The sequence below is a fragment of the Bubalus kerabau genome, chromosome 4, assembly GCF_029407905.1.
Source record: "Bubalus kerabau isolate K-KA32 ecotype Philippines breed swamp buffalo chromosome 4, PCC_UOA_SB_1v2, whole genome shotgun sequence".
NCBI classification, from domain to species: Eukaryota; Metazoa; Chordata; class Mammalia; order Artiodactyla; family Bovidae; genus Bubalus; species Bubalus kerabau.
The window spans coordinates 18,760,766-18,778,223 of record NC_073627.1 but is presented as its reverse complement, the minus strand read 5'-3'; the positions used below and the strand labels follow the sequence as shown (position 1 = coordinate 18,778,223).

At 56.6% G+C, this 17,458-nt stretch overlaps 1 protein-coding gene across 1 annotated transcript; it reads left to right on the top strand.

Annotated features, from left to right (window-relative positions):
* The first annotated feature begins 4,723 nt into the window (after positions 1-4,723).
* Positions 4,724-16,140, top strand: WNT3 (Wnt family member 3). Its single transcript, XM_055579602.1, has 5 exons — positions 4,724-4,824; positions 7,629-7,870; positions 11,649-11,914; positions 12,489-12,976; positions 14,546-16,140. The coding sequence occupies exons 1-4, from the start codon at positions 4,724-4,726 to the stop codon at positions 12,966-12,968; spliced, it is 1,089 nt and encodes a 362-aa protein (XP_055435577.1). The 3' UTR covers positions 12,969-12,976; positions 14,546-16,140.
* Positions 16,141-17,458: the final 1,318 nt, after the last annotated feature.

Below are 17,458 nucleotides of genomic sequence, written 5' to 3'. Positions count from 1 at the left end.
TTCCGGAAATATGGTGGTCATGCTGGAGGAGAGAGCCAAGGACCACAAAGGAGGTGTTCTGGCTCCTGCCTTGTTCCATCTCCCGCACTTCCTCCCAGAACCCATGCCAGTCAGCTGAAGAGGCACTGATTCTTTGGGTCAGAATCTTAGGGTGTCCTATCTGGGGCTAACAGAGACAGTTAGTCCTTGCCATTGAAAAAGCTGAGGGGGCAGACCAAGACTCCAAGAAAGGCATGACTCTGGGAGACTCGGCCACGGAGCCCAGCCCAAGACTGGAGAGCCCAAGCAGGGACCCTGGATCCTCTTCCTGGGGTACACCCTTGGACCTGCCTTCCACAGCCCTGCCCATATGTGGCTGCATGACCTGGGAAAACAACAAATTCTCTCTGGGTCTCAGTCTTCCCATCCAGAAAAGGAAGTGATTAGACTTCACTTTCCCTTTTCACTTTCATGCGTTGGAGAAGGAAATGGCAACCCACTCCAGTGTTCTTGCCTGGAGAATCCCAGGGACGGGGGAGCCTGGTGGGCTGCCGTCTGTGGGGTCGCACAAAGTTGGACACGACTGAAGCGACTCAGCAGCAGCAGCAGCAGCAGCAGACGACTAGACCAGTGGTTCTCAGAATGCATCCTGCAGAATGGCCATAGATGGGGAGTGAGGGGAAGGTGGAGGGGTGGGCCTGTGGGTCCCTGCCCCCCTCCTTTTTTCAATTTAATCGTTTTAAGTGTACAGTACAGTGGGATCAAGTTATGTTTGCAGTGTTGTCCAACCATCACCGCTGTTTCCAGAACTTTTCATCATCCCAAACAGAAGCTGTATCCTCCCCCTCCCAGCCCCCAGCTGCCTCTAATCTACTTTTGGTCACTATGAAATTGCCTATTCTTGGTACCTCATGTGAGTGGAATCATACTATATCTGTCCTGTGTCTGGCTTATTTCACTTGGTATAATGTTGTCAAGATTCATGTATGTTGCAGCATGTATCAGAACGTCTTTCCTATTCGTGGCTGAATAATATTCCACTGTATGGATTTGCCACATTTTGTTATCCATTCATCTGCTGACGGACACTGGGTTATTTCCACCTTTTGGCTGCTGTGAATAGTGCTGCCATGAACACTGGTGAACACATACCCAGTTGAATCCCTGCTTTCAGTTCTCCTGGGTCTATACCTTTTCATACTGTTCATGGGGTTCTCAAGGCAAAAATACTGAAGTGGTCTGCCATTGTCTTCTCCAGTGGACCACGCTTTGTCAGAACTCTCCACTGTGACCCATCCGCCTTGGGTGGCTCTACCTTGGAGTGGAATTGCATAGGAGTTGGGTCATAGGAGCTTCCCAGGTGGCTCAGCAGTAAAGAATCCTCCTGCCAATGCAGGGAATCCAAGTTTGATCCCTGGGTTGGAAAGATTCCCTGGAGAAGGAAATGGTAACCCACTACAGTATTCTTGTCTGGAGACTCTCACGGACAGAGGAGCCTGGCGAGTTACAGTCCATGGGGTCACAGAGAGTCGAATGTGACTGAGCGCGCATGCATGATGATTCTACATTTAGCTTTTGGAGGAACAGTCCCTCTTTTTATCTGTTTTGTGTACTGGGGACAGGCAAGGGGGGTGTATATTTGGAAAAAATTATCTAACAAAAAACACCCTAAACTAGATGACTCCTGAGGCCTCTTTAATTTATCGAATACTACAATGTTAGAAGGGTCTAAGGTAAAAAATGTAGGTAAGTTTGATTGCAAGGGAGGCCACCTGGTTGGGTGAGGGGCCCCAACTCACATGGCCCATTAAGGGAAGTAGGGTGGGGGACAGCATGGTGTGCCCCCCTTACCACGGCACGTGGTCCCTGCAGGGCAGGGCAGTGCTGGGTGGACCACCGAGTCTGTGGGTCCACAGGATCACCATCACGGGGCCCTTGGGGGCCTCACAGTATATGCCATCCACCTCAGCTGGGTCAGCACCGGGCAGCCCTGTGCTCACCAGGCAGACCCACCTCCAGCTTCTGGAGACAGAGGTGCCGCGGGTTGGTGAATGGCTTGGTGGGGGTGGGAGTCTGATGAGACCACTTGTGGCATTGAAGCCCGGCTGGTTTGGAGAAAGTCTTTCATCCTGAGAGGTCAACCCCGAGGCCTCAGGAGCCGCCTGTCGCCCGCTGGCACCTGCCACCCCGTCCGCCTGGCTGCTTGTGTCTGTCCTCAGCCCAGCTGGGCGGTGGGTGGTTGGGGTGGAGGGTGAGCTGTCCATAGGGGAGGGTGGCAGGGCCCTAGGGCCGGGCCGGGCAGGAGTTGGTATAAATAGCCCTGCCCAGCTGGGAAGGCCTGGCAGGGCCCTCCGCCCTCCCCCTCACCAGCTGCCGGTGCCAGGCGGGTCCCCACCTCTCTTGGGAGCCTAGCCATCGTCTCGGGTCCTAAATGGAGGAACTTCCTCAGCGGAACCGAGGAGTCTTGTCCTGTGTGTAGGTGGAACCTCCGGATGCTTGGCGGCCTGGGGAAAGGGGCTGAGGGGCTGCAAAATGGCGGGAGAGGATCAGGCCCTTCGGGAAGGAGTTCTTTAATTCCTCGCCTGGAGAATCAGTGAGTGCTTGTCATGGTTCCGCCTGGCCCTTTCGTAGGCCAAGTGTGCTTGTGTTCGTGTGTGCTTGTGTTCGTGTGTGTGTGTGTGTGTATGTGCATCTCCGTCCTCAGGGAACTCACACCAGCACAGCCATGGAAATGGAAACACATCATTTCAGCCCTTTGAGATTAGAAGGCCTGAGTAAGGTAGAAAAGACAGAGGGAGGAGAGGTTTACTTTGGTCTGGGAGCCCACGAGAGTCTTCAGAATGGAGGCAACCCAGGAATCAGAGGTTGAAGGCTGGGTGAGATGCTTGCCGGGCTTGGGCAGTGAAGAGGTGCTCCAGGTGGGTGGCTGCTAGACACATCCGCTTCAGGCCACTTGCACTTTGGTACGAAGAATGGAGATTGAGGCTCAGTGTGACCTCCGCCCGGGGAACATGCACTTCACTGCTGGGGACAAGGAGCTGTGAGTCAATGCAAGTTAATGCATCTGTGGTGGGTGGAATCTCAGACATGAGCGTGTGTGGGCAGGAGGCTCGGGCCAGGTGTCAAGGCGTGTTTGGGGGAGGGCAGCCATCCTGTAGATCAGTCCCATGGCCACAGCCTCATTGGTCCCAGCGCCAGCCCGTAGAGCTAAACCCCCATCCCCAGAGGCCCTGGCTCATTACCGGCAGGATGTTCATTTCTGAGCTGAAATCCCTGAATGGAGCATCCTGGAAAGATCCCTCTGCCCTTGCCCTCTGGGTTCTCTTTCACACTCGGCCAGATCACAGATGTCTGTTTGGCCACCCTGGTGAGGACTGAGCTGCCTGGAGAGGGGCCAGCTTTGCTCTGGCCCGAAGCATCCTTCCCAGTGATGGATGGGAAGGGGATCTGGAAGTTCTGGTGTGTTCTGTCAAGTCAGGGATGGGAGGGCTCAGGAATGAGGTTGATGACATACCAGGGAACAAAGTGCTGGGGACGGCCCTAAGCACACAGTAACCACCACAGCCATCACGACCTAGAGGGCTTCGTATATGCCGGGAGCTTTATGTCCTTCATCCCTCCCATCACGTGTATCTTCTAGATGAAGAAAGTGAGAAACGAGGGGTAAATAAACCACTTGAGATTGGCAGCTTGGGAACAGCAGAGCTGGATTTGAATGCAGGCAGCCTGGCTCCAGATATTCAATGGGTTGGACATGGAAAGCAGGAAGGAGACAGGGTTTGGTGGGAGGAGGGTAAAGAACTCATATCTCTGAGGCGGGGGCGTGCTCTCTGAGGCCATCACTCCTGGAGTCAGACAAAATCTACGGTCGCCCAACTTCTCTGCCTCCGTTTCCTCATCTGTAAAACCAAGATGACAGCAGCCACGTCACAGAGCTGTTGCTGAGGATTAAGCAACATAGTATCTGTGAAGTGCCCGGCATAGAAGTGCTAAATAAGTGATGGTCGTTGTGATCTCTAGTGCTGCTACACGAGACTGCAGGGGAAAGAGGAAGTCTGCTTGCTGGAGGGGAAACGGCAGCTGTCTGGGAGGAAGAATTCACAAGCAAGGGCGGGTGTCCCCAGGGGAGCACAGGGCACCACACCATGGCATCCTCTTCTGAATGATGTTTGGGGGGCAGCTCTGGCCTTTGCGGCCACCCAAGCCCCGCCAGGGCGTGGGGCTCGGGCATGCTGCTGGGCTGGGCAGGCCTGCTGGGGACCCAGGGGGGTAGGGGAGATTGGTGCAATCAGGGAGCAGGGAGCCCCTCAGAATTCTGGGATGAGGAGCAGCCTTGCTGAGTGGAAATGAGGAGCCAGCAGGGCTTCCCCACACCTCGGCGCCCTTCCCTGCTGCGCAGCCAGCCTCACCTGGCTTCGTGGGTCCAGCTTTGCCTCGGACGAGCCACTTCTCTCTGTGGGCCTCTGTTTTCTCATCTGTATAATGGGTTTTGTACTCTCTAAAGGCACCTCTTATAGGTTCTTATTTTGAACCAGCTTAGCTTGAGGGTGTGCCAGCCTGTGGAAGCACCAACAGGTATGGGAAGAGGATGAGAAAGGAGGCAAGGAATGGGGGGTGGAGGAGGGGTGAAGGAAGGGTCCTTGAGTGCCCCTCAGGTCCTCCCTTCATTCCTCTAGGCAAAGGGAGTCTGGAGCCTTGGGGCCCTGGTGTGAGAAGACCAGTAAATGGGGGGGTGGGGCGCGACATGGGACAGAGCTCCCTGGTGCCAGAGGTGGTCGTGCCACAGGCCTGCCCAGGTTGTAGGTTGCAGTGGGGCCAGGAGGCCAGGTTGAAGGACGGTATAAGGTCCGCAAGGCCAGTCCACCCTTCCGGAGACAGGCATGGATGGAGGCGCCTGCGATGGGAGGCTGGGGAAGGCTCTGGCCAAAGGAAGGGACATGGAGTTTGGGCAGTGGGTGCCAGGTCTCTCTCCCCATGATACTCTGGGACAGTTAGGGGCCAGACCAGGGTATAAGGAGGGAGCAAAGAATCACCATATTCTTTTAGAGGGTCTGTCGTTGCCTGCTAATGCAGCATATGCAGGTTTGATCCCTGGGTTGGGAAGACTCCCCTGGAGGAGGAAATGGCTACCCACTCCAGTATTCTTGGCTGGGAAATCCCATGGACAGAGGAGCCTGATGGGCTACAATCCATGGGGTTGCAAAAAGTCGGACATGACTGAACACACAATATATATTGATTATCATTATTGTCACAATAACCAGTTTTTAACTGTAAATGGAGGGGCAGGGAGGGTGACCCAGCAGATGCTGTGTGTGTCCTGGTGCCCATCATGGGGCTCTGGGCCGACCCACCCTATCACCTGGGTTGACCCACCCTATCACCTGGGTTCAGTCTGGAGGCCCAGGGTGCAGACGGGCCAGGCCTGCAGGGCCCAGGCAGGCACTGCCCAGAGGAGGGTGGTACATGCCCCACGTGCTCTGGAGTCAGGTGAACAGGTTCCAGTGAGCCATCCCTTAGTAGCTCCGTGGTCTGGGTTGGTTACTCCACCTGTCCGGCTAAGCCATGGGAAACGAGCTGCTGTAACAACCCTCGTAGGTCCTAGAGTTGTTACAAGGACTAAATGAGGCAGATCCGAGGAAGAGGCTTGGCCTGTGTGGGGCACAGAATTCTCCTCTAATTAGCTAATCTCAGGGGCAAGTCAGGCCTGCAGCATATCCCTCCTTCTCCTTGAAAGGGTTTGTCATTCAAGATCTGGAAATTTCTCATAAATGTTACCATCCAGACACCCAGACCTGGGCCCCCCATCCCTCCCCAGTGGAAAAATGAGGGCCCGACTGTGTCTCTGATAATGGAGCCCTGAGCCAGCTCCAGGTGGAGGGCACCACACCACTCCATGGTGCCTGTCACGAGCGCATGATAAGAGCTGTTAAGTGGCAGACATTTGGTTCATCCCTGTGTCTAGTCCAGAAAACTCTTCTGTGCTTTTCCTTGATCTGCCTCTTGGGTCTTCTACACCTTCCTCCCAAGGCCTTGTCTTCATTTCGCCCTGGGGACTTGATGGAGGCCACTGCCAGACCAGAGCCTTGGTTAGTGCTGTATACAGGGAGAGAGGAGGTGGGTCCTGATGCCTACCCTGTGCCAGCTCATGCTGGCCCTGATCACAGACAGGGCTGATTGAAACTGGCCTTGAAGTCTACTGAGACCCACGGATCATTTTCTCAGCTTCTCTCACAAAATGTCATTCCTCCTGTTCTGTGCTGGGGAGGAGAGTGGAAGAGGAGCACCTTGGTTTTCCAGTATTTTAATCTCTTGTTCCTCCTCTTCCTCCAGCTCCCACAAGACCTTTTCCCCCATTCACTCTTTTCTTCTTATTATTTTTTGTCTTTCTTTTCTTCCCTTTTTTCCCTTTCCCCCTGTTCACTCTTTATAAAACCCAAGAGGTTGACAGACTATTGATTGAATAGCGGGACAGTAGAGGGACATGATTTGATCAAGATTATTTGTGTCAGATCGGGAGCTATGATCTGAGGTCTTCTCCCTCCTCACCCTGAGCTAAACTTTCATGAAACAAAGCCAAGCTTCAGTCTCTGGTCAGAGAAGAGACAGAGCTCTGGAAACTTCTAGGGAGCTGCAAAGATGGTCACAGAGGCCATGGTGGACAAAGGACAGAGGACCTGGGGAGAGACGCTGGGAGGCTCTAGGCTAGGTGGGCATCGTCCTCAGAAGAGGCTGAGGAGCATGGCCATGGGTGGCACATGTGTGTGCGTGCATGTATGTGTGCATATGTGTCTATGTATGCATGTGTGTGTATATGCGTGTGTGTGCATGTGTGTGTGTGTGTGTGCGCGCGCGCGCACGTGCAAACTCCCTGCTGGGACTGATGGTTCTCTTTTTGCTTTCTCTGAAATGTGATGGGGGTCAAGCCAGCTCTTGCCATCTTCCTTTCTATAGATTTTGTTTCCTTCCCATGGATCACTGGTAATCTCCCACGTGACCCTAGAAACCAAACTCCCAGCCTGACCCCTCCCTATCAGGAAAATTGGCCCAGAGCCTGGGAGGGACTTGACCTGGGCCCCTAATACCATCTTTCCATCCAGGGTCCTTTTTATAGCATTGCACTGCCCGCTGGTGCCCCTGAAAGCTGGAAATGCCCACAGCAGAGGGCTGACTGCCTTAGATCAGTGCTCTGCACTTCAAGAGACAGTGCACGGCTGAGGTCAAAGGCAGTGCGTTCGTTCGTTCATTTATTTTTATTTATTTGGTTGTGTTGGGTCTTAGTTGTGGCGCACAGGCTCCAGTGTGTGTGGACTGTGTATTTTGCCGCATGTGGGTTCTCTAGTTGAGGCACACGGGCTCAGTAGTTGCAGTGAGTGGGCTTAGTTGCTCCTCGGCATGTGGGATCTTAGTTCCCTGACCAGGGATTGAACCCACGTGCCCTGCACTGGAAGGCAGATTCTTAACCACTGACCCACCAGGAAAGTCCCAAAGGCAGCACATTCAGACACCAGGTTTCTCAGGACTAGGGGTTCAGGCTCATGGGCCCTCAGCGGCTCCACCTCCCCCGAGTGCTCACAAGAAGAAACGATGCCCACGATGGACCATGTGCTCGGTGCCTACAGTGCCACTACCCTCTGTCTGCCCCGCAGGTCCCTGGCACTGGGCCAGCAGTACACATCCCTGGGCTCACAGCCCCTACTCTGCGGCTCCATCCCAGGCCTGGTCCCCAAGCAGCTGCGCTTCTGCCGCAATTACATCGAAATCATGCCCAGCGTGGCCGAGGGCGTGAAGCTGGGCATCCAGGAGTGCCAGCACCAGTTTCGGGGCCGCCGCTGGAACTGCACCACCATCGACGACAGCCTGGCCATCTTCGGGCCCGTCCTCGACAAAGGTACTGTCTCTGGGCAGGATAGGAGGTGGGGGTGTATGTGGCTCAGGACACAGGCGTTCTTCCACATCAGGGTGCCTCAGCTCTGAGCCCAGGGTCCCCAGGGGAGGACAGAAAAGCTGGTCACCTCCACACAAAGTAGGCCAGGTCCCTCTCTGGCCTGACCCAGGTTGTCTCTGTGGCTGCCACACCTTCTCAGGCGCTTCCGGGGGTGCTGAGCAGCCTAGAGATCCTGAGATCCTAGGGCGGGCTAGGAGGCTGTGGGTGTTCTTCCCTCCTGGCTGGCACAGCGGATGGCCTCAGGCTTTGATGTGGACTTCTGTGACGTTTTCCCAGTGCTGTGTTAAGTGCTATGCAAATCTAGCTTTAGGGAGAGATGAAAGCACCACCAGCCCGAGGTCTCTCCCACATAGAAAATTCTGGAGCCTGGGAGGCTGCCTGGTGCTAGTGGCATTGCATGGCATCCTGTGAGTAGTTTCTGCTGGTCACGGTGCCCCCAGCAGGCTGGCTGTGCCTGTGGACTATGGTGGGACTCGAAAACCTGCTGGCCTCTGGGTAACTTTCCAGCCATCATGGAGATTCACAGGTTGTGTCTGAAATGAATGGGATTCACATAACTTGACTTTGAACATGAAGGCACTGGGAGAAAGGGATAAGGTGGGCGACTGGTCCCAAGAAGAAGACTTTGGGGCTGATGAGTTCTGGGCTGAAGATGGGCAGCTCTTTGAGCAATTGCTGTGTCTAGGAATGCAGTGACCCTTGCTGCCCTCCCGGGAGCTACCATTTCTTTTCTGCAGCAACTTGAAGCCTCTCAGCCACCACCAGGGCTTTGGCACCCAAACCGGTGAACCTGGCCTTCCCTCCGTTTAGAAGAGCTGCATTTACAGCCAGAAAGAAAAGGGACCCGAGAACCAGCTGGACCTGGGGAAGGGTTGGTGGGGGGAATGGCATGGAATGAGTGCGGGAAGCCGACCCCCCATTTGGGAGTGCAGTCCCCGTTTACCTGCGCCTCTGGAGCGCCTTGTAAGTCCGACCTACAGGCTATTGTCATGGGACAGAAGGGCAATTAGCGAATCAATGGATGATGATTCTGTTTACGCTTCTATTACCAAAGCTAATTATTCCCTGTTTACATAAAAGGTTTGGCCTCTAATTGGGGCCAAGTGGCGGCGGTTTGCATTTCAAACTTGATCTTGCCGGCGTGTCAGTCTCACCGCCTTCCGGTGCCCCACCTCGGGCCAGGTAGCGCTTAATGAAACAGCCTGGCGTCTAGACGCGCTCCCCAAAGCAACTCATCTTCTGATTGCTCTTCTCCGCGCGGGATGTGAAAACCTGTGAAAACCGGGTCTCTGAGCGTATTATCCCTTCAAGTCTGTGTATAACGTTTTAAATCCCCGTTGTAGGTTCTAGGACTTGCCCACATGCCGAAATTGCAGGACAGTTTTGTGATGGGGAGGCGTGGGTAGGATGTCAGAGAAAGGAACGTGAGGGGAGCTCAGGTTCCCAAGTCAGAGAAAGGGGAACTCAGCGGTCTGCGGGAGGAGGGCCCCCCAACCCCGCGCCCGCATGCGCTCCCCAGCGCCCGAAGCCTGGCGTGAACGTGTTCGAACCCCGCTCTAGGCTCCACGCTCGCGCCCCGCCTCTGGCGAGCCCCCCACCCGCGCCGGGCGGGCTGCCAGGGTAGACCTCTGCCCCCGGCTTTGAGACCCAGGGTGGCAGGGAGGCGGTCTGTGCCGGGGTGCGCGCATCTTCTGCGGCCGCCGGGGACCGACTCCCCGGGGCCGGCGCGCCCGGAGCGGCGGCAGGGGGCGCCGGGGTCGGCGGCCGGAAGGCGCGAGGCGGCGAAGGCGGGGTGCGGGCGGCCGGGGATCGCGGTCCCCGGGCGAGGCGGGGGCGGGGGCGGGCGGCCCGGAGGGGCTTAGGCAGCTTGAAAGGGGCCCGAGCGGCGCCCCCCACCGCGCGGCCCGGCCCTGCGCCCGCTGCGGCCGCCGCGCCATTCACACGCCCTCTGGCCATTCGGCGCGGCGCGGGGGCGGGGGGCGCCGCTTCAATGGGGATTTCGCGGGCCGGCGCCGGGGCCGGGGGCGCGGCCCGGCCGCGGGAGCCGCCCGTTGCTACGCGGTGGCGGCCGGCCCGGCGGCCCGGACCCGGCGGCCGCATTATGCGGGTAATGCGGTGTGACACCGCGCGAACAAAGGCGGATTGAGCGGCCCAGCGGGCCCCGCCGGACGGGGACCGGCACAGCGGGGCTGTCAGCGCCGCTCCCAGGCTAATCCCCGCCCCGCCCCCGTCGCCCCCGCGTCCCCGGGGCTGGGAACCGAGCGCGGCCCGGAGCCCGGGCGCCGCCGCCGCCGCGAGAGGCCGCGGGCCGGCCGGAAGCGAAGCGCTCGCCCTCGGCGCCCCCGGCCTCCGGGGCGCTGAGGGGTGGGCAGCCCCGGGCCGGGGTCGGAGCCGGGGCGCCGCGCCTCAGCCCTCGGGCGCCCCCGTCGCAATCGGCCCGGGCTGAGCGGGTCCAGAGCCCGGGCGGGCCTCTCCCACTCCCCGCCAGCCTGCCCGCGAAGGGGGCGCGTCCTCCTTTGCTGGTGGTCCACACCACGAGGGGGGACCGGGCTCCCTGTTCCGCCGAGACCAGAGCCACAGCCCAGGAAAGGAGACATGCAGGCCAGCAGCCCGGTGTTCTGCAGCCTGCCTGGCCTTGGGCAGGTCGCCTCCCGGTTCCTGGGTTCCTCACCAGTAAGGAGAAATGGTTGGACAGAAGGTCTTCCAGGCCTTTGCCTCCCTAGTCGTCAATATCTGTATCTGCAAAATGGGCCTATAAGAAGGCTTTCTGCCTCATAGGGTGAGAGGATTAAATTGGATAAAGCACATGAAGGGTAGAACCTGGTGAATACCCACCACTCAAAGTGGTTATCATTGTAACAAATTTGGGGGAGTACCCTGAGAATCTTCTCTTTCCCTTTGCTGGATCCTGGGACAGAGGCAGGGCATGTGCCCTGTGTCCCTCCATCCTCCTGAGAGGTGCTTGACCTTCTTAGTCCAAAACCTTGGCTTTGTCTTGGGTAGAGGAAAGGAAAATGGAAGGGGGAGGCTGAGATGCGAACCACTGTTCTCTTGGTCAGGAACTTTGGTGGCAGAGGGAATTTGTACCCATTTTACAAAAAGGGTAACTGAGGCTCAGAAAAGGAAAGGGTCAGGGCTTCCCTGGTGGTCCAGTGGTTTAGACTCCACACTCGCAGCACAGGGGGCAGGGGTTCCATCCCTGGAAGGGACACTGGGATCCCACATGCCATATGGCACTGGCAAAAAAAAAAAAAAAAAAAAGGAAAGCATCTGCCCAGGTGTGTCCAAGTAGGGAACGGGGGTCTTGGGCAGGTTTAGGTTGTTGGTTCCCAGGCCTCACTCCCCACAGACGTCAGGCTCTCAGGAATGGGAGGGCCCAGGCCTGTGCTGGATCTCCACTTTAGATAGGCAGAAGGTAGGGGGACCTGGGACCCGGACAGATCAAGGGCACTTATCTCTTCAGCAACCTGCCAGAGCTGTCTTTCCACCCATTTTTAACAGGCTCCACTCTGCCAGTTAGTGACTCTGGGCCTCCGTTTGCTCATCTGTAAAGTGGGGATACCCACTAGGAGCTGGGCCAACCAAAGAGGGAATGGCATCTGGGTTCCTTCCTTTCCATTGGGGCTGGTGAGCCCCCTTTGGCAGCTGGGGAAGTGAGGGGTGGGGGGCGGCCTGTTTCAGGACCCAGTCTGAGCAATGCCTCCCTGTGGCCTCCCTGCAGCCACCCGGGAATCGGCCTTCGTGCACGCCATCGCCTCAGCCGGCGTGGCCTTCGCAGTCACGCGCTCCTGTGCGGAGGGCACCTCCACCATCTGTGGCTGCGACTCGCATCATAAGGGGCCGCCTGGCGAGGGCTGGAAATGGGGCGGCTGCAGCGAGGATGCTGACTTCGGGGTGCTTGTGTCCCGAGAGTTTGCAGATGCACGTGAGAACAGGCCAGACGCGCGCTCGGCCATGAACAAGCACAACAACGAGGCTGGCCGCACGGTGAGCCCCCGCCGCCCTCCCCACGGCCCTGCCCGAGACCCCTTCCGGACCTGTCCCTGTCCCTCCCTGTGGCCCATGTGCATGCTGGACTCCCTGCTCTCCTTTCTCCTTGGACTGTTCCCAGCCCCCAGCTTACTCCTGCCCTGAAGATGTTGTCAGCCCACAAGTGTGGCAGCCCCAGGGAGCGGGTACCAAACAGCCCATCCTGGGCACTTTAGCTGCCTGTGTTGCTGTGAGACCCGTGGGCCTGGCTTTGAATTCAGCCTCCGTCCTTTCCTAGGTTACTTGACTTAAGGCGAGTCACTTAAGTTCCCAGCCTCAGTTTCCCTATCTGTTAAACGGGGGTCACAATCCTTATTTCCCAGGGCTTTGAGAAATGAATGTGATTTCTGCCTATGCCGAGGTGTGAAGGGGAGGGAAGCGGGGAAGCAGTGCTCACCATTCTTAGGTCTGAGTCTCAATCCCCAGTCCATTCTCATCCTGGCATAGGGGAGGAATGGAGGAGGTTTCAGCGATGGGGGTTGGAGGGCCTGGTGGGGTCAGTCTGGGGACCAGCTGCGGCTCCTCTTCCCAGACCATCCTGGACCACATGCATCTCAAGTGCAAGTGCCACGGGCTGTCGGGCAGCTGTGAGGTCAAGACCTGCTGGTGGGCCCAGCCCGACTTCCGCGCCATCGGCGACTTCCTCAAGGACAAGTACGACAGCGCCTCGGAGATGGTGGTGGAGAAGCATCGGGAGTCCCGCGGCTGGGTGGAGACCCTCCGCGCCAAGTACGCGCTCTTCAAGCCGCCCACCGAGAGGGACCTGGTCTACTACGAGAACTCACCCAACTTTTGTGAGCCCAACCCCGAGACAGGCTCCTTCGGTACCAGGGACCGGACTTGCAATGTCACCTCCCACGGCATCGACGGCTGTGACCTGCTCTGCTGCGGCCGCGGCCACAACACGAGGACGGAGAAGCGGAAGGAGAAGTGTCACTGCATCTTCCACTGGTGTTGCTACGTGAGTTGCCAGGAGTGTATCCGCATCTATGACGTGCACACCTGCAAGTAGGGAGCCAGGTAGGGTGGCTGCGTGGGGAGGCTGGGGGCGGGGCCTTGGTGCAGGGCCCTGGGCTTGCCTGTCTTCTCTTCTTGATGACCCCGTCTACTTCTGAGTGACCCTGGACATGTGTGTTTCCACGGCCGCAGTAGGAAGGCAGGATTTCCCAGGCTTCAGTGGGAATGGTCCTCGGGCAGTGTCTTGGTGGATTACACAAAGCACAGATAATAACCAAGTTTGTGCAAATGAGGCTCCAAGCAGTTGATTCAGTGCATGTACAAGTTAATAAATTATGAGCCAGGCTACTTCACACAGCCACTAGCTGTCATGATTGAGCATCCGTGGAGCCAGAGCGGGGGGTATTGTGGGATTGGAAGCTGGGCCCCCTGACTTCTCGTCTTGACTTGGCTCCTGACTTCCTGTTCTTTTCACTCCTCTGGGCCTCAGGTTTCTTACTGTAAAGTGAGGGGGTTAAAATACTTGGAATAGCAGGCCCCAAAGTCTCTTGTACCCCTGGGGCAGAGTCATTTTGCATCCACCTTGAACTTAGAAGGCAGGATTTTGCACAAGCATAACTCCTACCACCCTCAGGAGGTGGGTGGGGGGAAGCGGTGTGTAAGCCCGTATCCCGGCACATCTGAGGCTTGGGTGGAGCGGGGTGCACTCTCACCGCGTTTATGGCTGGTGATGGGGAGGAGGAAGGAGTCAAGTTCAGAGTGATGGTGGTGAGTAATCGAGGGATCAAAGACTGCTACAGTATGTTCCCAAGCTTCCCAGAGGTGGCCTGCGTGGGAGACACTGTTGCCCAGCCCTGGGGTCCATAGGTCCCCAGGACAGGTCACGCTGGGCATGTGGTGGTCCTGTTCTTGGAGGGTTTCTCAGGCCCCTGTGCCCTCTCTCCTATTTCTCTGGCCTGAGAAAGGGCCTGGTCCATAGGGATCTGCAACCCAGTCCGGCTGCCACCACTTGCCAACCGTGTGACCCCAACAAGACCGTCTCTTGTTCTGTCGTCCTCCCTACAGCTGCGGTGAGGAAGAGTGAAGGGCACTGGGGACAGTGCTCGGTTCATTGAGGACTCATCTTCCTGGGTTATCGCTGCCTGGGGCCGTGTTGGCAAGGGCACCCCACCGGCCAATGTGGTTGGGAGGGGTCGGGCTTCTCTGCAACAGGGAGGGACCGCATGAGCAGGGGAGAGCTCTGATCGAAGGGTTACTGACTCAGCCCATCTGGGGAGCCCCTCTGTGTAGCTTAGGTTCCATCCTGGCAGGGACGGAGTCCAGAGAGACAGCAGGAGGCACCACTTCTCTGGGTGCCTGAATAAAAGCAGCGTGGGCAGTGGAGAGGGTGCACGGGTGGTTCCAGCGCCACCGCTTCCCAGCTGCAGCCCAGCTCCCTCACTTGCACGTCGTGGTGATGATGGGAGCCAGGCAAGAGTTTTATGAGGTTTGAGCAAGCTGGCAGATGTGAATGCCGGTCTGAATACAGTAATAACAGAAAGTGATAAATGCCATCAGAACCCTGACACGAGGGCAGTCATCCTGCGAGAAATGGTGGCATCACTTGGGCAGTTACATTTAATTGCTTTTCAGAATGATGGAAGAAAAATCAGTGCATAGACGAGAACTCCCAGGCTCACTCTGCATGTCAGCAAAGTCTGAAAACTGCGGTGCCTCCTTGCTCTGACATCTACTCTGCCAAGCAGGACACAGCTCAGGCCATTATGAGAAGGCTACGGGGAAACCAGGCTTCAGAACACTAGCTCTGGAGGGGGCCCAGGGAGGCCACCTGTGTAGCCTGCCCATTGTAGCCCAGGGCCCTGCCTCCAGAAAGCCCCAATCTGTGGGTCCTGCAGAGGCCACTCTGGCAGCAGCCCAGGCCCCGGCAGTGGCTCTCTCCTCTCTTCCCCTCTGAGGGCAGCTGAGTGAAGCCAAGCCATCTGCTGAGTGGGAAGGAGGTGTGCTGGGTGGGCCCTCAGTGTCCAGAAACCCCCCCCCCCCACCTGCGATCTGATACTGATCCTAAGAGCCAACACTCCCCATTTCTGAAACGGAATGGCATTTCCCCCTATGGAACACACTACATGGATGTGGAGGATGGTGGCCCTGGGCCTCTCATATACGGAGCCCTTGCTCTGGACATGTGGAATCTTGTCTCCCCGTGTGGTGCCCTTTTGATGAACAGTTTTTGTTGAGTGATTTGGGGCAAGTGGTTTTGCCTCTCTGAGCCCCCGTTTCCTCATCTGTTAACTGGGGGATAAGAACTGTGATTCTCGCAGGCTTGTTGTGTGGATGAGAGCCCTGTGCACACAAAGAGCCCTGACACGGGGTCCAAGGAGGGGGGAGCACCCCAAAGCCTGGCCTCCAGGAGCAGCTTCCCCCCGGCCTGCTGCTGTTTTGGAGCCACAGGCTGAGACCATTACCCTCCTGTCCTTTTATCCACCTGACACTCTGCAGGCAGGACGGGAACTTCTGAGACAGGCTGGTGCAGGTGGGAGAGGGCAGGGCGCCCCCAAGCAGGACACATGCCCTCCACACATCGAAGAGGAGCTTGAGCCTTCCCCTTATGTAAGGGCCTTCCTTAAGGAGAAAACCTCTCCACTGCTTGTTGATTGTGTCCGGTGTCTCAGGCGAACCACTGATTTCCCCCCTCACAAGGACCAGTCTTGTGCTTTTGTTATCCTGATGCTGTGAGTGCAGCAAGCTAGAAAGGGCTCTGCACAAGAGGCAGGTGGCCTGGCAAACCCCAAGTCCTGGCTCTGTCACTGAGTCCTTGCGAGACTTTGGACATGTCTTTGGAATCTCGCTAAAAGTCTCCTACTGACCAAGGAGTTCGGGGTTGATGGGGAATGCCCATCAGAGCCCTTTGGGCTTCAAATCTTTTGTGACATGTAAATACATATCTGAGCACACACACATATCTTGAAATACATACACAAATGAAGAGAAGGTACAAATTGGTGCGCCCATGAGGAGGAATTTTTCATAATGCAATAGGCTTTCTTCTGCGTGGACAGCTTGATACAGAAACAGTGGACAAGAGTCTACAAAGTTGGGAATTGGGCCCTAGATCCTCAGGGTTTCTCCTAGTCGCTATGCAAGGCAGGTTCCTCTATCAGGCGAGTTACCTGGACTGGGCTTTCTGTTGCCCCAGCCCCGGCTAGAAGGGTGGTGTTGTTCAGTTGTGTCTGACTCTGCGACTCCATGGACTGCAGCACGCCAGGCTTCCCTGTCCATCACCATCTCCCAGAGTTTGCTCAAACTCATGTCCATTGAGTCGGTGATGCCATACAACCATCTCATCCTCTGTCGTCTCCTGCCTTCCATCTTTCCTAGCATCAGGGTCTTTTCCAATGAGTCGGCTCTTTGCATCAGGTGACCAAAGTGTTGGAGCTTCAGCTTCAGCATCTGTCCTTCCAATGAATATTTGGGGTTGATTTCCTTTAGGACTGACTGGTTTGATCTCTTTGCTGTTCAAGGGACTCTCAAAAGAGTCTTCAAAAAGCAGTTCGAAAGCACCAATTCTTCGGCACTCAGCATTTTTTATTGTCCGGCTAGAAGGTGGGAAGGCAGGATTTGGATCCCAGTGTGTAGGTGCTGAAGCCCTGCTGTAGCTCACACGCCCTTCCTCAGTGGTTTACCTCAGGGAGAGTAAGGAGCACGGGACAGCCCCCGCCCTCCGCCCAGTTACCTCCCGGTTCAAGAGAAACGCTGAATGAGACGTGGAACCAACAGCCTCTGAGCTTTGCATCCTGTGGGTGGTCCCTCTGGGAAAACAACCACGTTCCTAATTCTTCCTCTTTGCTCCCCAAAGGGCACTGGGAACGGGTGAAGTGTGTGGCTGGGCAGATTCACCGAAGCCCTACGGGAAGCAGGACCCAGAGCTGGGCTCGGCCCTGAGCATCAGACAGCATGGAATCAGGACTCTTGCCAGACACACGTGTGGTAAATGACCTGGACCCAACCCGCCGCTGCCTGGGGGGCCTCCCTCCCTCTCTCTCATCTTAAGTTTATCACCCTACTCTGGATGGTGTGTGGTTTTTAAAGAAGGGGCTTTCTTTTTTAGTTCTCCAGGGTCTGATAGGGACAGACCCGAGGCTTATCTTTGCACATGTTAAAGAAAATAAAAATGGAAAAAGAAAACAAAAACCCACTTCTACTCCAACAGAACAGGCTGGGCTCAGGTGAGCTGCTCTGCCTGGTGGTAAAGACATCGACGTGGGCAACATTCTGTTTCCCGATGGCTTCTCCCGGTGACATTCCAAGATGCCTGTGAGGTGGGAGTTAGGAAGTAGGACAAAGCCCCGCAGTCTCTTTTTCTCTGTCTACTCCCATTCGAATCTGATAGACTTTCACATTCTGATAAAAGCCATAAGTTTAGCTGGGATCAAGTGGTAGGGAGGCCACGGCCATCGTTAGAGTCAGGTTTCGAGTTTGAAGAACCGGGAGTTCCGGGCGTTTGAAGAGCAGCTGTATGTTCTTCTCAGTCCCCTTTTCTCTGTAACC